The sequence below is a fragment of the Dermacentor silvarum genome, chromosome 8 (assembly GCF_013339745.2).
Source record: "Dermacentor silvarum isolate Dsil-2018 chromosome 8, BIME_Dsil_1.4, whole genome shotgun sequence".
Lineage (NCBI taxonomy): Eukaryota > Metazoa > Arthropoda > Arachnida > Ixodida > Ixodidae > Dermacentor > Dermacentor silvarum.
Window position 1 is genome coordinate 166,932,656 of NC_051161.1, and position 23,361 is coordinate 166,956,016.

At 51.5% G+C, this 23,361-nt stretch overlaps 1 protein-coding gene across 1 annotated transcript; it reads left to right on the forward strand.

The window, feature by feature from the left end:
* Positions 1 to 981: 981 nt before the first annotated feature.
* On the forward strand, positions 982 to 20,451 carry LOC119462562 (uncharacterized). The gene is made up of 5 exons (XM_037723901.1): positions 982 to 1,165; positions 2,131 to 2,302; positions 3,038 to 3,073; positions 4,132 to 4,296; positions 20,388 to 20,451. Exons 1-5 carry the CDS (start codon positions 982 to 984, stop codon positions 20,449 to 20,451), a joined length of 621 nt encoding a protein of 206 aa, XP_037579829.1.
* The last annotated feature ends 2,910 nt before the right edge of the window (positions 20,452 to 23,361 follow it).

Sequence of the window (23,361 nt, forward strand, 5' to 3'; positions counted from 1 at the left end):
AAAATATGAGTTACAGGCATTAACTCACAAATTACATACATTTGAAAACTAACGCACGCACGAAAACACAAAAAGCTTTGTCATGGCTCGAAGAGTCAACGAAAATTTCAGTCGACTCACTTAAAAAAAAAACTATATGCACAGTTATCGGTGCTCTGTATTAAACTGAACGAAGAGTCCGGCTATGCGAAGAGCATTAATATCTCCATGCAACTTCATCCACAAATATGAGGAAAGCTGCAACATTCACCTCGCAAAGAACCGCGTGCTTAGAAGGGGCGAAATCCCTTCTCCCGATGTTATGGAGCCACTACTTCCGACGCACGATATTCCGTTCACCTCGGGGGATATAAAATAAGGCTTGCCCTTTCGCTGGCCTGCTGCTGCATTGAAACGCGCAGCAGCAAGGCATTTTCACGGAGAACGAATCCCGGATTCCTACGAAAGGATGGGAAAACTTGGGAAACACACGTTCGGAGCGGCAGGGCGACCACCCTTGGACTGCTCATGGCGAGCGGGAGAAACTAAAGGCGCGCGAAAGCAAGTTTCGCGCCGTTTATGTGACGTCATGGTCACCTGACGGGGTAGTCTCGAGCGCCGCAGCCATTCAGCGTGGCGGATGCGCTGCCTCCGCGAAAGAGGGGGAGAGAAAGAGGAGGTTGACCGCGCCGGCGAGGGCGTTGCGGCGTAGATCAGAGCGTGTCGCTACTTTCTAACATCAAGGGGTTTTAGCAGCGGTGAGCTAACAGCGCCACCACAGAGTTGCGGCGGCAGGCGGCAGCATCCATCATTGCAAAGGCCGTAAGGGCGCGTTCACACTGAGACATTCGGCGTCTGGAGCGGCGCGGAACCGAGTTCGGCGGCGGCGAGATCCGGCGGAATAGCCCTTTCCGCGCCGATCGGTCTCGGACCGATTTTTGCGGCAGCTGCCGGCGGATTCCCTCGCCGCGGACCAATCGGAGCGCGAGTAGAATTTCTAAGATGGCGGCCGAGTCGCACGCGCGCGTCATGTCGCAGTCGTCGAAGTCGGTCGCGACGTCGGAAATGCTGATAGAATTGGTCCGCAACTACCCTGTACTTTTCGACAAGCGCCACGTCAAGCACAAGGACAACATGCTGAAAGATGAGCTGTGGAATAAGATCGGCAGTGAACTTGGATTGAGTGGTAAGTGCGTGTTCTATGATCTTCCTAATTTGGTGCTCATATTGCAAGCTCCAGCTGAGGCTTGCGATGCTGCAGCCTTGCGATAATACAGCCTTGCGCTAGGCTATCAGAAAAGCAGAATTGGTTCTGTAGTCATGCCCATAAAAGATCGCAACACATGTTCCCAAACACGCTGGCGAGCACGTTTGTTTTTGTTTGACGGCCGGCCAGCCCAGTGTACAAGCAGGTGCTGCATTCTGGATGCAGCACCTGCTTTCTAGATGTGCGTGGAAGCATTCTGGGTGTGCGTGGAAAAACCACGCACATCCAGAATGCTATTTCGAACACTGAGCATGTCCGTTCACTATCCCGCGTGTCCATCAGTTGCGCTGCATGCTCTATGGTGGCGAGGAGCACAATTTGAAAAAGCAACTTGATGTGTAGCGGCGCACTACGAATATACACGTTTTGCAGGCGAGTCATAGGGAAACATGAACATATTGTGCACTATTGCACGGTGTTCCGTTATCTGCCAAAATTTTTTTTTCATTTATTCTGCATGTAATATACTTTTGAGTGGAAGTGTAATTAGACATTGAACAAGTAGTATTCCACAGCTACATTATTTTTTTGGCACTGAATAAATGCAGATATGAAAAGTGCAGCAAATATTATACCAGTACAAGGAAGTATACTATTTCATATAGAAAAGCCTAAATTCACCTCACCTGTAATTATTATAGTATCAGGTCCACTTGCGCATTTCACATTTATTTTTGTTCTCCTTTTTTTGCCACTATCCTCTGGAATCTTTTATTCCCATTCCCCATCCCTTTACAGAGTATACATGCCAGTGATTATACACGTGCCGGTAAAAATCTTTTTTCTAATAAAGAGTCTCTTTCACCTGTGAATAGCTAACTATATTTTAAACCGTGGCTCAGCCTCTGCACGCATGCGTGTATAAATAAATCAAATGTTTGCAGGAATAGCTGCTCAAAACAAATTCAAGAACCTGAAGGACACTTTCAACAAGCAGCGCAATAAAATCAAAGACTCGATGAGAAGCGGAGCAGGTGCAGCTGATGTACCAACCGTGAAATGGGCACACTTCGAGTCAATGATGTCTCTGATGGGTCCAGTCTTGAAAGAACCAATGTGAGCTCAGCATGACTTTTCTTGGTTATCTTTATTACTTCAATTTCAGTCAATTACATGCAAGAAATGAGCAAAATATATACTAAAAACCACAAAGACAAACAAACGAACGCATGCATCCTGTATACAAGAAGTGCTCCCTATATTACATATGCACTCTTGGCAAACTAATTCAAAATAAAAATTTATATTGAACAAACTGCAATGTAGGAAAAAAATGAGCAACTAGATACCACAATACAATAGCAGTCCACAAATGGTGCTGCATAGTGTTGACAGAGGTAAACATTGTGACCATGTACACTGAAGAAATGATAATAAATAACCATGCAAACGGTTGATAAATAACATATAAATACTGACCGTTAATCTGAACGCATCTCAATAGTCATGCAGTGACAATTTCAGATCTCCAAAGTAACACGCACTCGATGTGATACCCAAGCTAAATATTTCATAAGTATTTATACGTTGGCAACATCATCAGCTATTACATAACTAAACATAACACTTAATGAGCAACTGCTCTGATAAACTAGAGATGCACAATAATCACTAAAGCTTAGCAAAGTGCTATGGATCTGATGGATGAGAGGTTAGGCATGAAAGGGTTTGGCTAACCTATGCACTCTTGGCAAACTAATTCAAAATAAAAATTTATATTGAACGAACTGCAATGTAGGAAAAAATGGATTGGTGAAGCATAATTAACATGTGTTTATGTCCTCTTTTCAGCATCTGCACAAACATTGACTTCGCGAGTCCTGAACGGTGAGTTGCAAGGGAGCTCTCACAGAGCTTCCAATAAATTTGGCAGTAAAAAGGTGTGTGTTGAGCCTTTAAGGATGGAAATGATATTCAGACAACTTGCAAAAAAGCCATGTTTTCTATGCGTGCAAACAAATCTAATGATCACATAAAGGGACATTATGCAAAAAAGTTTGGTCCGAAGGGCTTACTTGAAAAAAATTTTTGTACTGAAGCAAATGGGGGTTTTACTGCTCACCAATGTCACTTCAAATTCACCTGCACTTGAACACTTGAAGCAGATGAGCTCTAACAATCACCACGTTTACTTTTCAGCATTATAACTTGGTCAGCAAGATCTAGCCTGCTATAAAAAAAAACAGTCTAACAAGGGATGCCTTCACTGCGCACAAGCCAGCTGACGATTGTTGCCCGAGCCCAGTTCATAATCATTCTCACTTGAAGAGGCTAAACTCAGACTCATCACATTTTATTTCGATTTCAGCACTACTTGAAGCATGCACTTGCACCACAAAGGATCCCATTTTCAAATATACAGAAAGGAACAGAACAGAGTCTGCACTCTGAACATTACTCTTAAACATCTTGCACTATGTGACATTAAATAGAAGGAGAAGATGCTCGCGCACCTTCTAGAAGAGGCACAGACCATCATTCACAGGAGCTAAATCATCTTCAGGCCTGCATGGAAAACAAAGAAGCGCTCGACGAGCTAGTCTCGTCATTTGTCCTTTTTTACAAAGTATGCGCTTGATGAGTTCAGCTCGTTTTCCATCCTTAAAGTGTAAATGAAGTCGTACGTCAAAAGAACCAAAAACTGCACTCAAATTGCACTGAACACAGTGCAGTGTATTGTGGCTTTAGTACATATTTTCATCACTGCATGGCACATATTGGAAAAATTCCTCTGAAATTATGTTTTTCTCCAGTTCCACGAAGTAATTTTGCACTGCTTGAAAGCAATCACCAGTGGTCATTTGATACAAACGCTATTCAACAAAGCAGTGAGGAAGCTCAAAATTGTTTCGCATGATTGTTTTTGTCAATGACACATAACACAGAACACCAAACGTGGATCGACCAAGTACGAGCACAGAGGGCAGCACGGAGGTTGCAGAGACACCGCAGCTGGAGGATGCCATTTATGACGCAAGTTCTCAGGATGAGCTTTCAGGAGCAGGGGCATCACCACTCCCGGTAACACCTGCAATTATGGAAACAGACAGGTGAGATCAATCTTTTCAACATGAACCTGAAAGTCCCAGAAATTAAATGTAAATTTTCATTTTATATGTTCAGTTTCAGTCAAATATATATGTGGTGACAGCAATTTATTCTGCAGGTCAGTAGACAGTGCAGAGACTGACCAAGATGCAGTGTTTCATGCTGAAAGGCAAGTAGTTGCAGTAGGATTACTGTGAAAGTTTTGATGCATCCATGCTATTCACACTTTGCAATACAACCTGTTTTTGACACCGTATACTTCAATTTTCTCCTCTGGATGAACAGGCCACGGAAGATCCCTAGGATGTCCGCCAGTGATTCTAAGTAAGATAAGAGCGCACATATTTTGACCATCACATGCCTAAAGTATATACCATGTTTCTTTGCAGCTCTGCACCGCCGGTTTCGCATGTGGACATCGCAACAGAGTGTCTTAGTCAATTGCGCGCTGTCAGGACATCGCAATCTACTAGAGAATGTCACGACCTTCCGTACTTTTTCTGCATGTCGCTTGCACAACAGTTACGTTTACTCAATACTCATCAGCAAATAGATGCAATTACAGCACTGCAACAAGTGATGTATGAGAAAATTAATGAAGCAAAAGATGCCCTGTCAAATAACTGAAAATTAGCTTCCTGGCTCAACTTTCACACATGCAAGAAGTGTCTTAAGACTATCGAACACTATTTACAGTCGAACCTGGTTATACCGAATTGTTGTCTGTGTCAACCATTTTTAACATCCCCTTGGGAATCCATTGCAAAAGTATGGCACTGTACCATACGCATATTGACACGTATACATGTTTATCTTTCACCGGTGGCCGCTTTCCACTGGCTAACAAATGTTAAACGTTATCGCTCGGTGCAGGACGCGCCTGTATCGGAAGTTTCTAGAACGTTATCGATGCTTCTTTTCGTTGCCTGTTTTCACCGACGCTTATGTTATCTGATCGTGTGACCAACGCGAATTGTCTAGAACTTTCTGGAAGACACGCGGGCATCAGGGATTAAACTGGAACCTTCGTTGACTCAGGTATAAAAGCCGACGCGTCGCGCCGCTGATCAGATCTTCGACGACCGCCGACTGTGTTCGCCGCTTTCGTTGTGCTTTGAGTGTAGCTTGCTTTTGTGGGCACAGGTTCACCCAATAAAGAATCAGTTTCGTCATACACAGTTTTACGCCTGTTTACTTCAGCGTCACTACTACGTGACAATATCGAATACCCATTCACTGTCACACATGGTGGCAGCTTAGCGGCTATGGCATTCAGTAGCGTACCCAGGATCTCTGCCAGGGGGGTGCCAATACCATATACATAGCACTAACTTCCATTTCTTCACGAGAAATTGTCAAAAAATGCGCTTTTTATGAGTGTGTAGACGATTGCGCGTCTTACATCTTAGTTGCAGTACTTAAATGCGCAAGGAAAGAAAAGGGGTTAAACAAAAGAGGGGGGTTAAGTCGGCCTAAGGGGGGGTTACAACCCCCGAAACCCCGCGTTGGTGCGCCACTGATGGCATTGTGCTGTTAAGCACTCATATGGTTCGCATAAATGCACCTCTTGGAAGCGTGGCTGTATGGCGGAGTAATTACGGCGCGCGCTTCGGGAATCATGTGTACGCTGGTTCGAATCTCGGCCTGGGTAGAATTTTTTTTCTTAATATCACGCTTTTCCTTTTTTCCCCCCTCTCTGTTTGCCAGCGCGGTAGCTTGAACCCCGGCGCCACGGCGGCAGCCGTGGTGCCGGGCGCCGACGCGAAGCGGCGGTCGTTGGGGTGTTGCGGAGCGCAGCGTAGCAACAACCCAAATAAAAAAATACTGCTGCAGTCAGGTAGACTGCTCCCTCCCTGATAGTGAGATTATATTTGGATCATCAAAACAGTGATGCGTTTATAATACCAGCGATCCCAACAGCAGGCTAGTCACCACCAGCCCAGCGTTTTCTCCGTCAACGCCTCCTCCGTTCCAACGGCGCCGGCTAGAAACATGTTATGCGCGAGCGGCCCAGCGTGGCGCCAGCGGTTGAGCGCTGTATCTACTAGCAATTGGAAATACGCGTTCGGGACACGGGACAACGGTTCCGCGGTAGCTCAATAGTGAGAGCATCGCACGCGTAATGGGTTCGTTCCCCACCGGCGGACAGTTGTTTTTTCAACCATTATCATTTTCATTAATTTATCATTTCTTTTATTCAACTAACTAGTACAGGTAATTTCCCCTATGTTGTCCTTGGTGTTATTGTTTGTTGGCTTCTTATGATATGCTTATATATATATATATATACAGGGTGTTTCAGCGAACACTTTCAAAATTTATTTAACGTTGTCTGTGGCAGATAGCCCAATTCTAGGTTATGAGCTGGTCTACTCGAAAAGGCGGACATTACTTGCACAAGAAATTGAAATGCATACTCGACTAATCAACTAAAATTCACTAATTAAGTTCTTAACTAATTACTTGATGGCCCATAATGCAATATACAAATTGTAGCCGTGGAGTTCGCAAGGCGGATTCACTTGGAATTATTTCTCAGGATGACGCCAGTTTCGAGATAATAATTCCCGAACTTTGCGGAGATATGCATTGGCATTCCAGTTAATTTTGTGCTTCATTGTATAAAGCGACGTTTGGTTAAGAAACTAACTGCAACGCCAATGCATTTCTCCGCGAAGTTTGGGAATTAATATTTCGAAACTGGTGTCATCCAGAGAATTCGTTCCAAGTGGATCCGCCTTGCGAACTCCACGGCTACAATTTGTAAATTGGAATATGGGCCATCAGGTAATTAGTTAAAAACTTAATTAGCTAATTTTTGTTAATTATTCGATTATGCATTTCAATTTCTTATGCAAGTAATGTCCGCCTCTTCGAGTAGACGAGCTCATGAACTAGAATTGTGCTATCTGCCACAGGCAACCTTTAAGAATTTTTGAAAGTGTTCGCTGAAACACCCTGTATATTGTAAGGAAGAATACGAACGCCATAGCGGGTGACGCTCTCCAGCCATTTCTAGTGGATCGATCCCTCCTGCGCTTTCCTCGAGAAACGCCGCTCGTGCTTAGAGCCCGGACCTTCAAAACACCGGACAGCCCAAACGGCTGGTGTCTAATAAACGCCTTTACAAGTGGTGGAGAGTGCTTATGCCTACAGCGTCAATCCTTGAGCTTCGATCCCGTACCCTACGCTCTACCATGCCCGAAGACGCATCCCAGCAAGTGCCACCTACCCCATCCCAGCAAGCGCCTCCTCACTCTGTCATGTGCTCTGGTGTGCCTCGCCACAGGGACCCTGCCATCTTCAGCGGCGCGGACGAAATCGATGTGGATGACTGGCTGACAACATATGAGAGAGTAAGCGCTCACAACAAATGGGACGACCTCGATAAGCTCAGCAATGTGATCTTCTATCTCGCGGGTGTAGCCAGTCTCTGGTACAGCAACCATGAGACCGATTTTCCGACGTGGTCCTCGTTCAAGACTTCTTTGGTGGCGGTGCTTGGTCGCTCTGAGGTGCGCAAGCTGCGAGCAGAATCGCTTTTGCGCGAATGTGCACAGCAGCCGGGTGAATCATTTACCAGCTACATTGAAGATGTTCTGGACTTGTGCAAAAGAGTCAACGCGACGATGTCGGAATCCGACAAAATACGAAATGTTATGAAAGGGATCGAAGACGATGCGTTCCACATGCTACTTGCGAAAAATCCCCAGTCCCTGTCAGACATCGTTACTCTCTGCCAAAGCTATGAGGAGCTACGAAGGCAGCGCTCGTTGACACGTCGCCCTTCATCGCGTGACGGACACATTGCTGGTTTGGCCACCATCTCCGACCAGTCCGCACTGCTTACGGAAATGAAAGCGTTCGTTCGGGAGGAAGTTATTGCACGCCAGCTCTCCTTGATAACCTTCACTCAGCCACCCCATGTGCAACAGCCCGCAACGAATGTTATGCCCTCGCTCCGTCGCGTGATCGAGCAGGAAATCGCCGAGGTCTTGCCAGACCAGCATCAACATCTTCCTGCGGCCGCTCCACTAAGCTACGCTGATGTCGTCGCGACACCCCAACAGGTCCGGACGGCTGCACCACTCAGCTACGCTGAAGTCGTCGCCAGGACTCAACCACTTTCTCCGCGTGTGCCTCTCGGTTATGCCAACGTCACGGCTAGGCCCCGACCGCAGCCCGCCATGCCGTCATACCAGCATCCGCCCTGTACTACGCGATCTCTTACATGGGTGGGACCTACCCCAGCGAACCGGTGGCGTACTTCCGACAACCAGCCGATATGCTTTGCGTGCGGCCATGCCGGTCACATCGCTGGTTATTGTAATCGCGTTCCGCCGCCTAGCGACGCATCAGCCGTGACAAGCCAGTTCAACCGTCCATATTCCGACCCCCATTCGGCCATGTCACCGACTCTGCGTCCGACGCCAACTACCCGCCGTTCACCGTCTCCACGCCGTCGCTCACTGTCGCCGATGCGACCCCGTCCCGTAACTCGGGACGAGGAAAAGTAATCGTCGCAGTCCAAGAGGCAAGGGCTACGGCGCCGTCGAAACGTGAAAGTCCTCAACGCAGTCCTTCAAATGTGATCGATGTGTTTATTGACGGTGTTCGCGCATCTGCACTCGTGGACACTGGATCCGCCGTATGTGTTATGGATGCTAAGCTTTGCCGCCTACTTCGGAAAGTCACGACGCCCCTTTCTGGACTGTCCCTCCGCACAGCCAGTACTCAGCATATCCACCCCTTAGCGGCTTGCACTGCTCGTATTGTTATTGACGACCTTCTGTACGCGATAGAATTTATCATCCTCACCTCGTGTTCTCACGACGTTATCCTCGGCTGGGATTTCCTCTCGCGCCACAATGCCGTTATCCATTGCGCACGGGCCGAAATGGAACTCTCGCCGCTGTTAGATTTGCCGCTCACCGACTTCGCTGTTGAGGAAGCTACTTGTTCAAGACGACACTCACGTTCCTCCCAACACGTCAACGGTCGTGCCCATGTACTGCAGCGGCCTCTCCGACGCTGTTGCGCTACTGTCTCCATCTGACCGCTTTCGCACCCGGACAGGTCTGCTGCTACCTTTTGCGACAGTGGCCATCAAACAGGGCTACAGCACCATTTTCGTTTGCAACCTGTTTCCATACTCTGTGATTCTGCTCCGAGGGCAATGTCTCGGCCATGTACAAGCGATCGAAGACGTGCAAGTTATAGACCTCCCCGATGACCATTGCTGTGCTAGTTCCAGTGCGCTCACTGCTCTTTATACCTGTGAGGGACAAGCTTCGAGTGATGTGTTCGGTTCTTCTATCGCCGATGACCTTACGCCGGTCCAGCGATCTCAACTTTTGTGCCTCTTAGAAGGATTTCGTTCTTCTTTCGATGTCAGGCAACCTTCCCTAGGCCGGACATCCACTGTTACGCGCCGCATCGACACTGGCTCGCAAACGCCATTGCGGCAACGACCGTATCGTGTATCTCCTGCAGAGCGTCGTGTAATCAATGAACAAGTCGACGACATGCTTCGCCGCGAGGTGATACGACCTTCCAACAGTCCATGGGCATCCCCTGTCGTCCTCGCTACGAAGAAATATGGTTCTGTGCGGTTCTGTGTCGACTACCGGCGCCTCAACAAGATCACACACAAGGACGTGTACCCTCTCCCTCGCATAGATGACGCCATTGATAGTCTACAGGGCGCATAATTATTTTCGTCTTTAGATCTGCGCTCAGGGTACTGGCAAGTACCCATGGCAGACGCCGATCGGCCAAAGACAGCTTTTACCGACGGCTTATACGAATTTAACGTAATGCCTTTTGGACTATGTAATTCGCCCGCAACTTTTGAGCGCATGATGGACACATTTCTGCGCGGCTTGAAGTGGCACACATACTTGTGCTATCTTGACGACGTTGTTGTTTTTGCGCCGGACTTCACCTTCAATTTTGTGCCGGACTTCAACCTTCAAACACACCTTCAACGCCTACGCTGTGTTTTGACGTGCTTAACAAACGCTGGCCTACAACTAAACCTAAAGAATTGCCGATTTGCTGCTCGGCAGCTGACAATCCTCAGTTACGTCGTATCCAAGGATGGGATACTCCCAGATCCAGCCAAACTTCGGGCCGTCGCCGAATTCCCTAAGCCAACGTCTGTCAAAGATGTCAAAGAATTACGCAGTTTCGTTGGTCTGTGTTCGTACTTCAGACGCTTTATTCGCAATTTCGCCGCCATCATATCACCCCTGACGAAAGTTCTGTGACGCAACGGGCCCCTCACTTCGTGGTCATCCCAGTGCGATGAAGCTTTCAGGAAGCTCCGGCATCTACTTACGTCTCCGCCAATTTTGCGCCACTTCAACCCGACAGCTCCTACTGAGGTGCACACAGATGCCAGCGGCGTCGGCCTCGGTGCTGTTCTTGCCCAACGCAAACAAGGGTTTCCTGAATATGTCGTCGCTTATGCAAGTCGTACGCTTACGAAAGCTGAGACAAATTACACTTTGCCGGAAAAAGAATACTTGGCCATCATCTGGGCTCTGACTAAGTTCCGGCCTTACTTATATTGTCACGGGACTATTCCTCAAGAGGAGCGTCGATGAAGAAGACGTTTTTGATCTAGCGCGCTCTCGCCCATATGGTTCAGCGCTTCATCGCCTTGTAAATATATTGTAAATACGTTTTACTGTTGTGTCTGCCTCCCCGTAACATCTTGGTGGAAGTGCTGGGGGTATAACGCAAGACGGAGCTCCGCAGCGGCCGCCAAGTCGCCACGCTCGGCATGTCTACTGGCGGTGAAACTGTGTCACCGGCGGCCGCCATGCCAGCCGTCATCCTGGCTCCACCCCGTCACCCTGGTACCTTTTCTAGCGCTGATGGCGAGGACGTCAACCAGTGGATTCGCCTCTATGAATGTGTCAGCGCACATTACAGGTGGGACCCGACCTTGATGCTGGCGAGCGTCTTATTTTATCTGAGGGGAACTGCGAAGGCCTGGTTTGATAACAACGAAGAGGCCATCACGAGCTGGAGCTTATGTAAGACTCAACTTCGGGAGTTGTTTGGCCAACCTGCAGGCTGCCAGCGTGCCGCCAAAAAAGAAATTGATTCGCGTGCGCAGACGTCTACCGAGTCGTACCTGACGTACATTCAGGATGTGCTGGCCCTTTGCCGGAAAGTTGACGCCAACATGACAAAAGCGGATAAGGTCGCGCATGTGTTGAAAGGGATCGCGGACGATGTGTTTCAGCTGCTCGTGTTTAAAAACTCTTCTACAGTCACTGAGATTCTCACTGAATGCCGACGCTTCGAAGAAGCTAAAAGCCGACGTATTGCCCACCACTTCTCCCGCCTCCCGAACACGGCAGCGACATCAACCTGTGAGGACGTTCGTATGACGACTCAGCCTTCCACGTAGGAGACTATCACCCGAATCGTTCGACGCGAAATCGAAGCCGCATCACCTGCACATTTCATGCGAGGGGAGCCCAGTGATACCCAACCGACCATTGCACTGATACAATCCGTTGTTCGTCAAGAGCTGGCAAACGTGGGCCTTCAAAACATCTGCTTTGTCAACCGTCCTGACCTTTACCCTTCAGCCGGCTTCAACCCTATCCAACGCCACTGTCTATACTCCGAATTATCGTGATCCGAATGCGTGGAGGACACCAGACGATAAGGCAATTTGTTTCCGATGTGGACGTGTTGGACACATTTCACGGTACTGCCGAAGTCCATGGCCCTCACCTACTTGACCAAGCTTTTCCAGCTACTGCTATCCACCCCGAAATCAACCCCAGGTTCCATCCCAAACTGAACCAGAAACATTTGCTGAGAACACTAGGAACGCCGCCCAGTACAGCCGCTCGCCCTCACCACGACGCCGACCTTCTCGTTCACCTCCACCACGCCGTTGCCCGTCCTCGTCCTACGCCCTGCGTTTTCCTTCGGAAAACTGACGGCTGCAGCTCCTGGAGGTGACGCTGCTGTAACGACCTGCCCTCAAATTCCTCTGTTGACGCTCCCTACCAATCAGAACCTGATAGACGTTGAAGTGGATGGCCTACCTGTTAAAGCTTTGATTGACACCGGCGCCCATATTTCTGTTATGAGCTCTCACCTCCGTCAGCAGTTGAAGAAAGTGATGACCCCTGCCCCATTACCTGTTGTACGTGTGGCCGATGGTGGTACGTCTCCCGTAGCTGGCCTCTGTACCGCGCGTGTCAGTGTTGCCGGCCGTCAAACTTCTGTTTTGTTCACCGTCCTCGCCCGCTGTTCCAATGATGTCATACTCGTTCTTGACTTTTTATCCGCCCACTCCGCCCTCATCGACTGTTCCGCTGGTACGGTACAACTTGACCTACCAAGTGTAATTGATCAACCCGGACCGATGACAAGCCGCCTCTGTTCTGCTGAGCACGTCCATTTGCCGCCGCAAGCCGTGACTTGTGTTGCTGTGACGCCCTCCCCACCAGTACCTGACGGTGACTATGTGCTCGCTCCCGTCACTGCCGTTCTGTTGACGCACAGTGTTGGCATTCCTCACACTGTTATAACTCTACGGGACAATCTTACTTGTCTTCCTGTGGTGAATTTCGGACTGCGCTCACAAGTGCTCCCACAGGGCATTTCCCTCGCTATGCTGACTCCCTCCTACGAGTACGTTATCTCGGCCTTGTCTCCACCTGATGTTGCTCACTCGTGCACCGCCGATATCCCGTCTGCTTCACGAGATCTGTCTCCTACCGACCTTAACAAAATGATCGCTCCAGACCTTTCGCCCAACCAAGCTGACGATCTCCTTCGCCTCCTCTCCTCTTATCGCGACGTCTTTGACCTTTCTGACTATCCTCGGGTCAAACCTGCGCTGTCAAGCACCGCATAAACACTTGCGATGCCCATCCAATCCACCGACGACCATATCGGGTATCTCCAGCTGAGCGCCACATCATTCAAAAGGAGGTCGACAAGATGCTCGCCAAAGATATAATCGAGCCTACCTCCAGCCCTTGGGCTTCTCCTGTTGTTCTGGTTAAAAAGAAAGACAACAGTTGGAGGTATTGCGTGGACTACCGGCATCATAACAAGATCACCAAAAAAGACGTGTACCCGCTCCCACGCATAGATGACGCCCTGGATTGCCTTGATGGCACCAAGTATTTTTCATCAATCGACCTTCGGTCAGGGTACTGGCAGATAGCCGTGGATGACATGGACCGTGAGAAGACCGCTTTTGTAACCCCGGACGGACTTAATCAGTTTAAAGTCATGCCCTTCGGCATATGCAACGTCCCGGCCACCTTCGAACGCATGATGGACACTCTCTTACACGGTTTTTAATGGTCCATTTGCCTGTGTTATCTTGATGACGTCATTGTATTTTCACCGATATTTGCAACGCATCTCGACCGACTTTCCTGTATTCTTTCTGTGTTTCGCAAAGCCGGCCTGCAACTTAATTCATCGAAGTGCCACTTCGGACGTCAGCAACTTATCATGCTGGGTCATCTCGTCGACTCCACCGGTGTTCGCCCCGACCCTGACAAAGTTCGAGCCATGCAGAATTTCCCCGTTCCAACTTGCACAAAGGAAGTTCGTAGCTTTCTGGGCCTATGCTCCTACTTCCGTCGTTTTGTCAAGCATTTCGCGGAAATCGCACGCCCTCTCACAAACTTACTGAAGAAAGGCGTCTCGTTTTATTGGGGCGCTGCACAGGCTGCCGCCTTTTCTACCCTCATCACGTTTCTCACTATACTACCTGTCCTGGTTTGGCGCTGAGCCGTGCTCCCTCAAGGGCTGCAGAAGATAGCGCCAACCTTTCCCTTTCCCTCAAGAACCACTTATCATCCTGGCTCATTTCGACTGCTCCGCTTCAACAGAACTCCGCACCGATGCCAGCGGCCACGGAATCGGCGCTGTTTTGGTCCAGTATCAGAATGGGCATGCCCGTGTTATCGCATATATACCAGCCGCCTCCTTTCCCCAGCCGAACAGAACTACTCCATCACGGAACGGGAATGCCTTGCTCTCGTTTGGGCGGTGGGCAAATTCCGCCCCTACTTACATGGCCGGCATTTCACTGTCACTACCGACCACCACGCACTTTGCTGGCTTTCGTCCCTTAAAGATCCCGGAGGGCGTCTTGGTCGCTGGGCACTGCGGCTGTTTATTATAAATCTGGCCGATTGCACAGGGACGCTGACTGTTTGTCCCGGAATTCCGTGGATCCCCCTGAAGCATCCGATGACACGCCTGCCTGTATACTCTCGCTCTCCGCTTTCGGCCACATCCGGGATGAACAGCTTAGTGGTCCCATCTTACGTGAGCTTATTCAGAAGCTGGATTCCGCAGCACCCGATCCGTCTCTTCACCTCTTCGTGCTTAACGATGGCACATTATATCGCTACAGCGTCCTTCCGGAGGGACGCGAGCTGTTGCTCGTCATTCCTACGCATCTACGCTTGAGCGTTCTCGACCAGCTCCATGACGCCTCGACTGCTGGTCACCTTGGAGTTTCCCGGACCTACGACCGCGTTCGGCGTCGCTTCTTCTGGCCCGGTCTTTACCGCTCCGTTCGTCGCTACGTTGCTGCTTGCGAACCGTGCCAACGCCGAAAGAAACCACGAATGCCTCCTGCTGGCCTGCTTCAGCCCCTTGACGTCCCGTCTGACCCTTTTTTCCGAGTTGGCCTTGACCTCCTTGGTTCTTTCCCTGCCTCTAGTTCTGGAAACAGATGGATTGCCGTTGCTACGGACCACACCACCCGATACGCAATTACACGCGCCCTCCCTACCAGTTGTGCTACGGAGGTCGCTGATTTCCTGCTCCACGATATCATCTTGCATCACGGAGCCCCTTGTCAACTCCTCACCGACCGTGGCCGCTACTTTCTCTCGAGAGTTATCGATGACTTGCTTAGCTCCTGCTCGACAAAACACAAGTTTACAACGGCTTACCACCCGCAAACCAACCGCTTGACCGAACGCTTCAACCGGACGCTAACTGACATGCTTTCTATGTATGTCTCGTCTGACCATCAAGAGTGGGACGTTGCTTTGCTCTTCGTTACGTTTGCCTACAATTCTTCCCGTCATGATACCACTGGTTTTTCACCCTTTTATCTTCTATTTGGCCGCGACCCCAAGTTACCTTTTGACACGATCATCCCCGATGCCGTCCATTTCCCCACTGACTACGCCTGCGATGCCATTTCCTAAGCTGACGAGGCACGCCGAATAGCTCGCCATCGCCTTACTACATCGCAAGGACACCAAAAGCACCGCTATGACTCCCGTCATCGCGACGTTATCTACACTCCGGATGCCCTTGTGCTTTTATGGACTCCGACTCGGCGTGTTGGACTCTCCGAAAAATTGCTTTCTCGGTACTCCGGACCAACCATGTCTTAAGGCGTGTAACCGATCTCACTTACGAGATTGGCCCTCTCGCGTCTTCCTCTCCCTCCGTCTCGCCCCCTACAGACGTTGTCCACGTGTCCCGCCTTAAACCCTACTACTCGCCCACACCACAGCAAGCACCGTGACGGTGCTTCAGCGACCGGGGGTCATGTCACGGGACTATTCCTCAAGAGGAGCGTCGATGAAGAAGACGTTTTTGATCTAGCGCGCTCTCGCCCATATGGTTCAGCGCTTCATCGCCTTGTAAATATATTGTCACAAGCCATTGCAAAGACAAAGACGTTGTAGTGGGGCTGGGTCAGAGGCTCTTCTGTCAGACTGAAACCTGCTGGAACCTGTGCGCTCTGTGCAGTCTTGACTAGACAAGCGCTAGCCGTTTACTGGTAATTAAATACTCCCCGTAAGGTATTTTTGGTGGAGGTTGCGGGTAGAGCACTGCACGGGCCGATTTTTGCGGCCCGGGCCCGTCCCGGGCCCGTTTTTACATTGGGTGGCCCGCCCGAGCCCGATCAAAACTTTTATGACGAGACCGGGGCCCGGCCCGGGCCCGGAAATAATCTACGTTACCCGCCCGGCCCGGCCCGCCACCCCTTTACCTTAAGCCCGAGCCCGGCCCGAGCCCGGCTCGAAACCGGCCCGAACCCGGCCCGAGACCGAAAAATACATGTTTTTCAGAGTTGAGAAGCCCGAGAATAACTCGCAGAAAGCCCGAGCCCGGCCCGGGCCCGCACCAAAAAACCCGAGCCCGGCCCGGGCCCGGGTCAAAAAGCACACGCCGTGCCCGAGCCCGGCCCGAGCCCGTGAAAAAACTGCTCTACCCGGCCCAGGCCCACGGGCCGGGCCGGGCCCGGGCTTTCGGGTAAGCCCGAGCCCGTGCAGTGCTCTAGTTGCGGGTTCTATTCCACCCGGCCATGGATCTTCGGAGCGGACGCCACGTTTCTCCTTCCTCCATGGCTGAGGACAGTACGCAGTCATCGCAGCCCGCGCCCGCGGCTCCAGCAACCGTGGTCCTTTCGCAACCCCTCGACACCGGCACGTTTTGCGGCACGGACAACAATGACGTCGACGATTGGCTCTTATTGTACGAGCGCGTCTGCAAGCACCACAGGTGGGATGAGACCCTAATGCTCGCCAACGTCATTTTTTACATACGGGCACGGCTCGCGTGTGGTGTAACACGCACGAAGAAGAACTGACGAGTTGGGACGTCTGCAAGGAGAAGATGCGCGCATTGTTTGGTCGATCGGCCGCGCGACAAATGACAGCCCGGCACGAGCTGGCGGCCAGAGCTCAGACGTCCACGGAATCGTACGTCGCATACATCCAAGACGTGCTAGCCTTGTGCCGCACAATTGACAAAGACATGTCAGAGCCGGACAAGGTTGGCCACGTGTTGAAAGGCATAGCTGACGATGCCTTCAACATACTCCTGTGTGCGCACTGCACCATGGTTGACTTCATCACAGAATGCAGGCGGTTTGAACAAGCAAAAAGCAGACGGATTACTCAGCGCTTTAACAGACTCCCGAACACAGCTGCGACCTCCTCATGCGAAGGTCCCATGACGCCCCCTCCGTTCTCGGCGCCTAACCACTTGGCCAGGATTGTTCGCCAGGAGCTCGAAGCCATGGCTCCAGCCGCTTATCAGGCACCTGGTCACGACCATTTGGCGACAATATCCCTCATTCAGGCCGTCGTCCGTCAAGAGGTAGCAAATATGGGCGTCCTAGTTCCACAAGCCACCAGTTATGCTCCTCCGCCCATGTGCCCTTCCGGTCCTCCCACTGAACACCACGCCGCCCCAATTGTTGCTGCTGCCGCTTCTGCTCCCCGGTTCACACCCCGCTACCGAAACCCATCTGAGTGGAGGACGCCTGACGATCGCCCAATCTGTTTTTCTTGCTCTCGCGTCGGCCACATTTCACGCCACTGCCGCAATCGTCGGAATTACCGACCAAGCTTCCCTGGTGACCGCCGCCAAGATCGTGGCCAGTACTATAGCACATCTCTTCTCGACGACCAATTTCCGGCCCGTGATCCTCACCGTCTGTCTTCGCGCTCCGAATCGACCTACGCCGATGTTGCCACACAAGGACACTGGTCCAGCCGATCGCCGTCCCCTCAAATTCGCCAGTCGCGCTCCCCTCAACGCCGTCGCTCTCCTTCTCCGGCTTCCTCTGGCCACCACCCGGGAAACTAGCCAGTGCAGCTCCGGGAGGTGAGGCTGCATTGACGACAAGGACCGCAAAACCTCTATTGAACCCTACTTCCAGACGCAATTTTCTCGGTGTTCTCGTCGACGGTGTGCCCGTTACTGCTCTCATTGTTACTGGCGCCCACATATCTGTTCTGAGTTCTACGCTCCGACGCCGCCTACGCAAAGTGCTGACACCTGCCGTCTCTCATACTGTGCGAGTAGGTGACGGCACCCGAACACCGGTTCTTGGTATGTGCACTGCCCGCGTTACTGTTGCCGGTCACCGCACTTCAGTTCTTTTCGCTGTTCTAGACGCTCGCCCACATGATGTCATTCTTGGTATTGACTTCTTGAGCGCCCACTCTGCCCTCATCGATTGTTCTACTGGCATTTTGCGGCTCGAACTGCCATTGTGTCCTGATTACGCCGCATCAAGTAGCACTCGCCTACGTTCCATGGAGTTTCTACGACTTCCCGCGCAGGCTGCTACCTACGTCCTTATGTCACCGTTTCCACCGGTCCCTGATGGTGAATATGTGGTCGCTCCCCTCACAGACCTGATCCTCTCGCGCAACATCGCGCTTCCTCATACCATAGTGGTTGTTGCCAACAACAAAACGCTGCTTCCAGTCCTCAACTTTTCTACTTCGACCCATGTTCTTCCTCAAGGAATTTCACTAGCAGAACTGTCACCTCTGGAAGAATGTACTGTTTCTGCATTCACTGCTGACGCTGACCCCATGACCCAACCTGTCATACCGGCGCCAACCCAGGCACTTCTGGACAAAATGATATCCCCCGACCTCTTACCGTCCCAAAGTGAAGCACTCCGTGGTTTTCGTACCTTGACCTATTTGATGTTGAGAACACTCCATTAGGCCGTACACAAGTCGTGGCCCACCGCATCGACACTGGAGACGCCAGCCCCCTTCACAAGCACCCTTACCGAGTGTCTCACTCTGAGCGCCAAGTCATCCAAAAGGAGGTTGATAAAATGCTTGATAAATATGTGATAGAGCCTTCTTCTAGCCCCTGGGCATCCCCTGTAGTGCTTGTGAAAAAGAAGGGCAACAGCTGGCGGTTTTGCGTCGATTATCGCCATCTCAATCGGGTAACGAAGAAGGTTGTGTATCCTCTTCCACGAATTGATGATGCGCTCGACTGCCTCCATGGCGCCAAATATTTCTCGTCGCTACACCTCCGCTCGGGATACTGGCAAATTGCCGTCGATGAGCGCGACCGCGAGAAGACCGCATTCATCACACCCGACGGCCTCTACCAATTTAAGGTTATGCCTTTTGGGTTGTGTAATGCTCCTGCAACTTTTGAATGCATGATGGACACTCTTCTACGTGGTCTGAAATGGTCAACATATCTTTGTTATCTGGATGGCGTAATCGTTTTCTCGCCCAGCTTTGACAGCCACCTCCCTCGTCTGTCGGCCATTCTCGACATATTTCGGCGTTCTGGCCTCCAGCTCAATTCATCTAAGTGTACCTTTGGGCGCCGCCAGATCAAATTACTTGGACACCTAGTCGACGCTACTGGCGTGCAACCGGACGCTGACAAGGTCCGTGCCGTCCGCGACTTACCGGTTCCACGGTCCACGCAAGAAGTACGCAGCTTTCTTGGGCTCTGCTCCTACTTTCGCCGCTTTGTTCTCAACTTCGCGGACATTGCTCGACCCCTCATGGACCTACTCAAGAAGGATGCGGCCTTTTCTTGGGGCGCGGAACAAGCGACTTCCTTTGCGTCGTTGATTTCTGCCCTCACTTCACCACCTGTGCTGGCTCATTTTGAGCCGGCTGCTAGAACAGAACTTCGCACCGACGCAAGCGGCCATGGCATTGGTGCTATCCTCGCCCAAACACAGAATGAAGTCAACCGTGTGATCGTGTATGCTAGTGGTCTTCTGTCACCGTCGGAGAAGAATTACACCATTACTGAGCGGGAGTGCCTAGCTCTCGTCTGGGCTGTCGCGAAATTCCGTCCGTACCTATATTGACGGCCGTTCGTAGTCATAACAGACCATCATGCGCTCTGCTGGCTCTCGACACTTAGACCCCACAGGAAGGCTCGGCCGTTGGGCATTACGGTTACAGGAGTACACGTTCTCGGTAGTGTACAAATCGGGCAAGTTACACAACGACGCCGACTGCCTCTCCCGCCATCCCGAATGGGAAAAACCCGAATGGGAAAAATCTCACCTTTTCGAAGAAAAATCAGGAGCCGATGCAGCTGCCGGTCCGAACCACAGCACGAGCGCTCGTGCTGTGGTTCGGACCGGCGGCTGCATCGGCTCCTGATTTTTCTTCGAAAAGGTGAGGTTTTCCCATTCGGCCCTCGGAATTTCTTATCGGGGTTGTTAAAAAACAACCCCGATAAGAAATTCCCCCGGGTTTGATTCCCCCGGGTGATTAGACGCGAAATTGGGGTTTTTCGGGCGATTTTTCGCCTTTTCTCCCCATAGCCTGCCGTCGGCCGGCATCCTGCTCTTAGACATGGCCGCTGCCAGTGTGCGCAGCCATGTCTGAGACGAGGGATGAGCAGGACGCCCTGCCCTCCGGGCGCGACCCTACCGATGGTGTTAGGTCGCCGCGCTCGGACGGTTAGAGCAATTCTGTGTTTTCTGCAGATGGTGACGCGATTCTTCGCGGCGCGGAGTTGCCGGGGGGGGGGGGGGGGGGAGCGGGATCCGCCGGCCGGGGAGGTACCCACTACCGTCATTTTACCGCCTGCTGACACGGTCCATAGTCCTCCGCCTTCGATTTGCGGAACTTCTGTATCCACTGTTCAGCCGGGATTGGATCAGGTGATCACTGCCGCTATGCGTCGTATTGCTGAGAAGCAGCAACGAATAATGGACCTGCTTTTTCATCCCAATTGCAAGATACCTAATAGCCAATGGTCCCAGATTATTACCTGGCTCTCGGAGATTGTGCAGGAGTGCTCTGATGTGCGTGCGATTGCCGCGCACCAGTCGGGTCGCGTCGATGAGTTGCGCGACCAGCTCCGACTGGAGAGGCGCCCGGCCAGTGGCGCATTGCCGCCTGCTGCACAAACAGCCTGCCCCATTAGGACGTACGCGGCTGCTGCTCGCCTTGGCATGCATATGCCGCCGACATCGACGATCCCGCCGCCAACAGCTGCGGCTCCTGGAGACGGCCCTCACACGATCCCGGACTTGGCTGTTCCGCCTCCTCGAGATTTTGCTCCCAGGCGAGACCATGCTTACATTATGTTTCTGACGCCCATTGCTCCGTCCGCCCCGCCCGCGCGAGACGTCGCGGCACTGCTTAAACAAAACATCGACTTGGTTGCCGAGGGCATCGGGGATATTCGTCCGCGCCACACTCGTTTTGGTTAGAGGGTCTTCTCAAATGAGAAGGAGTCTTTCGACCGCCTTATGAGTGCGATAGAGCGCAATTCAGTCACTTGCACCGCATTATCAATTAAGGTAGCCGAAAAAAGGCACCCCCATGTCAGGTTATCAGGGGTTGATCCTGACATTGGTGCTCATGGCCTGATTGCCGCGATCAATGCACGGAACCCGACTCTCCAACTTAGCCCTGACTCGTGTAAAGTGCGGGTCTCTTTCCGGAAGAGATCCGGCAATTACACGCACGTCCTTGAAGTGGACGCGGCCGCTTTCCGCTCGCTTATGGCGTGCGGCAGATTACTGATAGGCTGGACTTCTGTTGCGGTGCGCGAGGATGTTCACATCCCGACATGCACGTACTGCGCCACGTATGGGCACTCTAAACGTGGGTGCCCGCACAGAATGGACCCTTCAAAGGCACGCTGTACAAAATGTGCCGGCGCACACCTAGCGGAGGCGTGCTCCATTTGTGTGGGAGACGCGGCGGTGTCTTGTGCGGAGTGCCGGCGGGCGGAGCGGGAGTCGTCGCATCCGTTGGGAGACGCGCGGTGTCCCATTCTACAGGAGCGTGTTGCGCGGATGCGTATGCGCACTAACTATGGCTGATGCGACACATATACCCTCTCCTGGTACCTGGGGGGTCGCGCAGTTGCCTTCGTCAGTCGTGTTAACGGGTGGCTTCTGGATCTGCCCGGTCGCTCCGCTTTGGCCTCTTTGTCTTTCGGCAACGTTTGCTGGCAGCTGCGCGGCCCCTTTCCCTCTCCGGCGGGCGGGCGCGCCCCCCCTGGCCTTCTCTGCCCCTATATGTCACCTTTTATTTCCAACTGTCATTCTCTTCTCTTCCTTCTTACTCAACTCACCTTTTCCCTTTATTTTCCCTTCTCTTTCTTCCTTTTTTGCATTTATTCTTTCACTACTCCCCCGTTACCCTCTTCTCGGGGCACTGCAGTACTCTTGTGCTCTCTTCCCCTTTTTTCTCTCACGCACTCCGTTTCCCGCCACAACACCGCACTCTATGTAATCATTTCTTTCGGCACCCTTTCCTTCTTTTCTTGGCCACCGAGTACTTCAGTAGCCGGGCGTTACCAACGGGTGTCGCTTATTATGGTAGGAGCGCATGCTTGTGGTGCCGCGGGTTTGCTTGCACGTTCAGGTTATCGGACAACAACAACGGATACCAACACCCCTATTAAATTTCTACAGACGAATCTAGCTCATTCCAGACAACCCACCCTGCTTCTGTCAGACTTTATTACACAGCATCAAATTGATTTCATCATTCTTTCCGAACCTTTTACACGCGGTAACTCCCTCCCACACCTGCCTCATACGCATATTACGTACGCTTCTCCCGTTAATCCCCGCCTGGCTCTGTTGGCAACCAAAAATACCTATGACGTGTTTTTAGTACCCGCTCACTCCCTGTATGTCGTTATCACCTGTGCCGCCCCTTCAGTTTCGTTTACGGTGGTTGCTGTTTATGCCCCTCCACACGAACCTCTTCAGCCGCTATTCGACGAGCTGCAACTCCACCTGTCCAGGATCACCATGCCTTTTGTAATCATGGCAGGTGACTTTAATGCAAAACACCACCTCTGGGGTCCTGCGGATGGCGATACCCGGGGCGCGCAGCTCGCGCAATTCACTGCGGCAAACAATCTCATCGTTTTAAATGACCCCCGCTCGCCACCCACCTTTCAGTCTCACCTCGCGGAAAGCTGGATAGATGTTTCGTTCGCTTCCGTACCTCTGGCCTCTTGCGGCTATAGCTGGGCGGTAGCGGACGTTGAAACACTCTCCGACCACAAATTCATTCAATTTTCCTTCTTCGGTCAACTCAAACCTAAAACTAAACGTTTGACCAAATCAGGTACTTCGGCGCTCTTACAAACACTTGTCAATTTGCGCTGGTTCACCATGGTGCAGGGATCGACTTTGCGGTCGCCTGAGGCAGTCGACTTGGTTGTGGCCAAGTTCTACGCCATCTTCGACCGCCTCTGTCGTGCGCATTCTCGTTGGGTAAGACCGCGCCAACAGTCGACCAATTCGTGGTGGACCCCCGAGC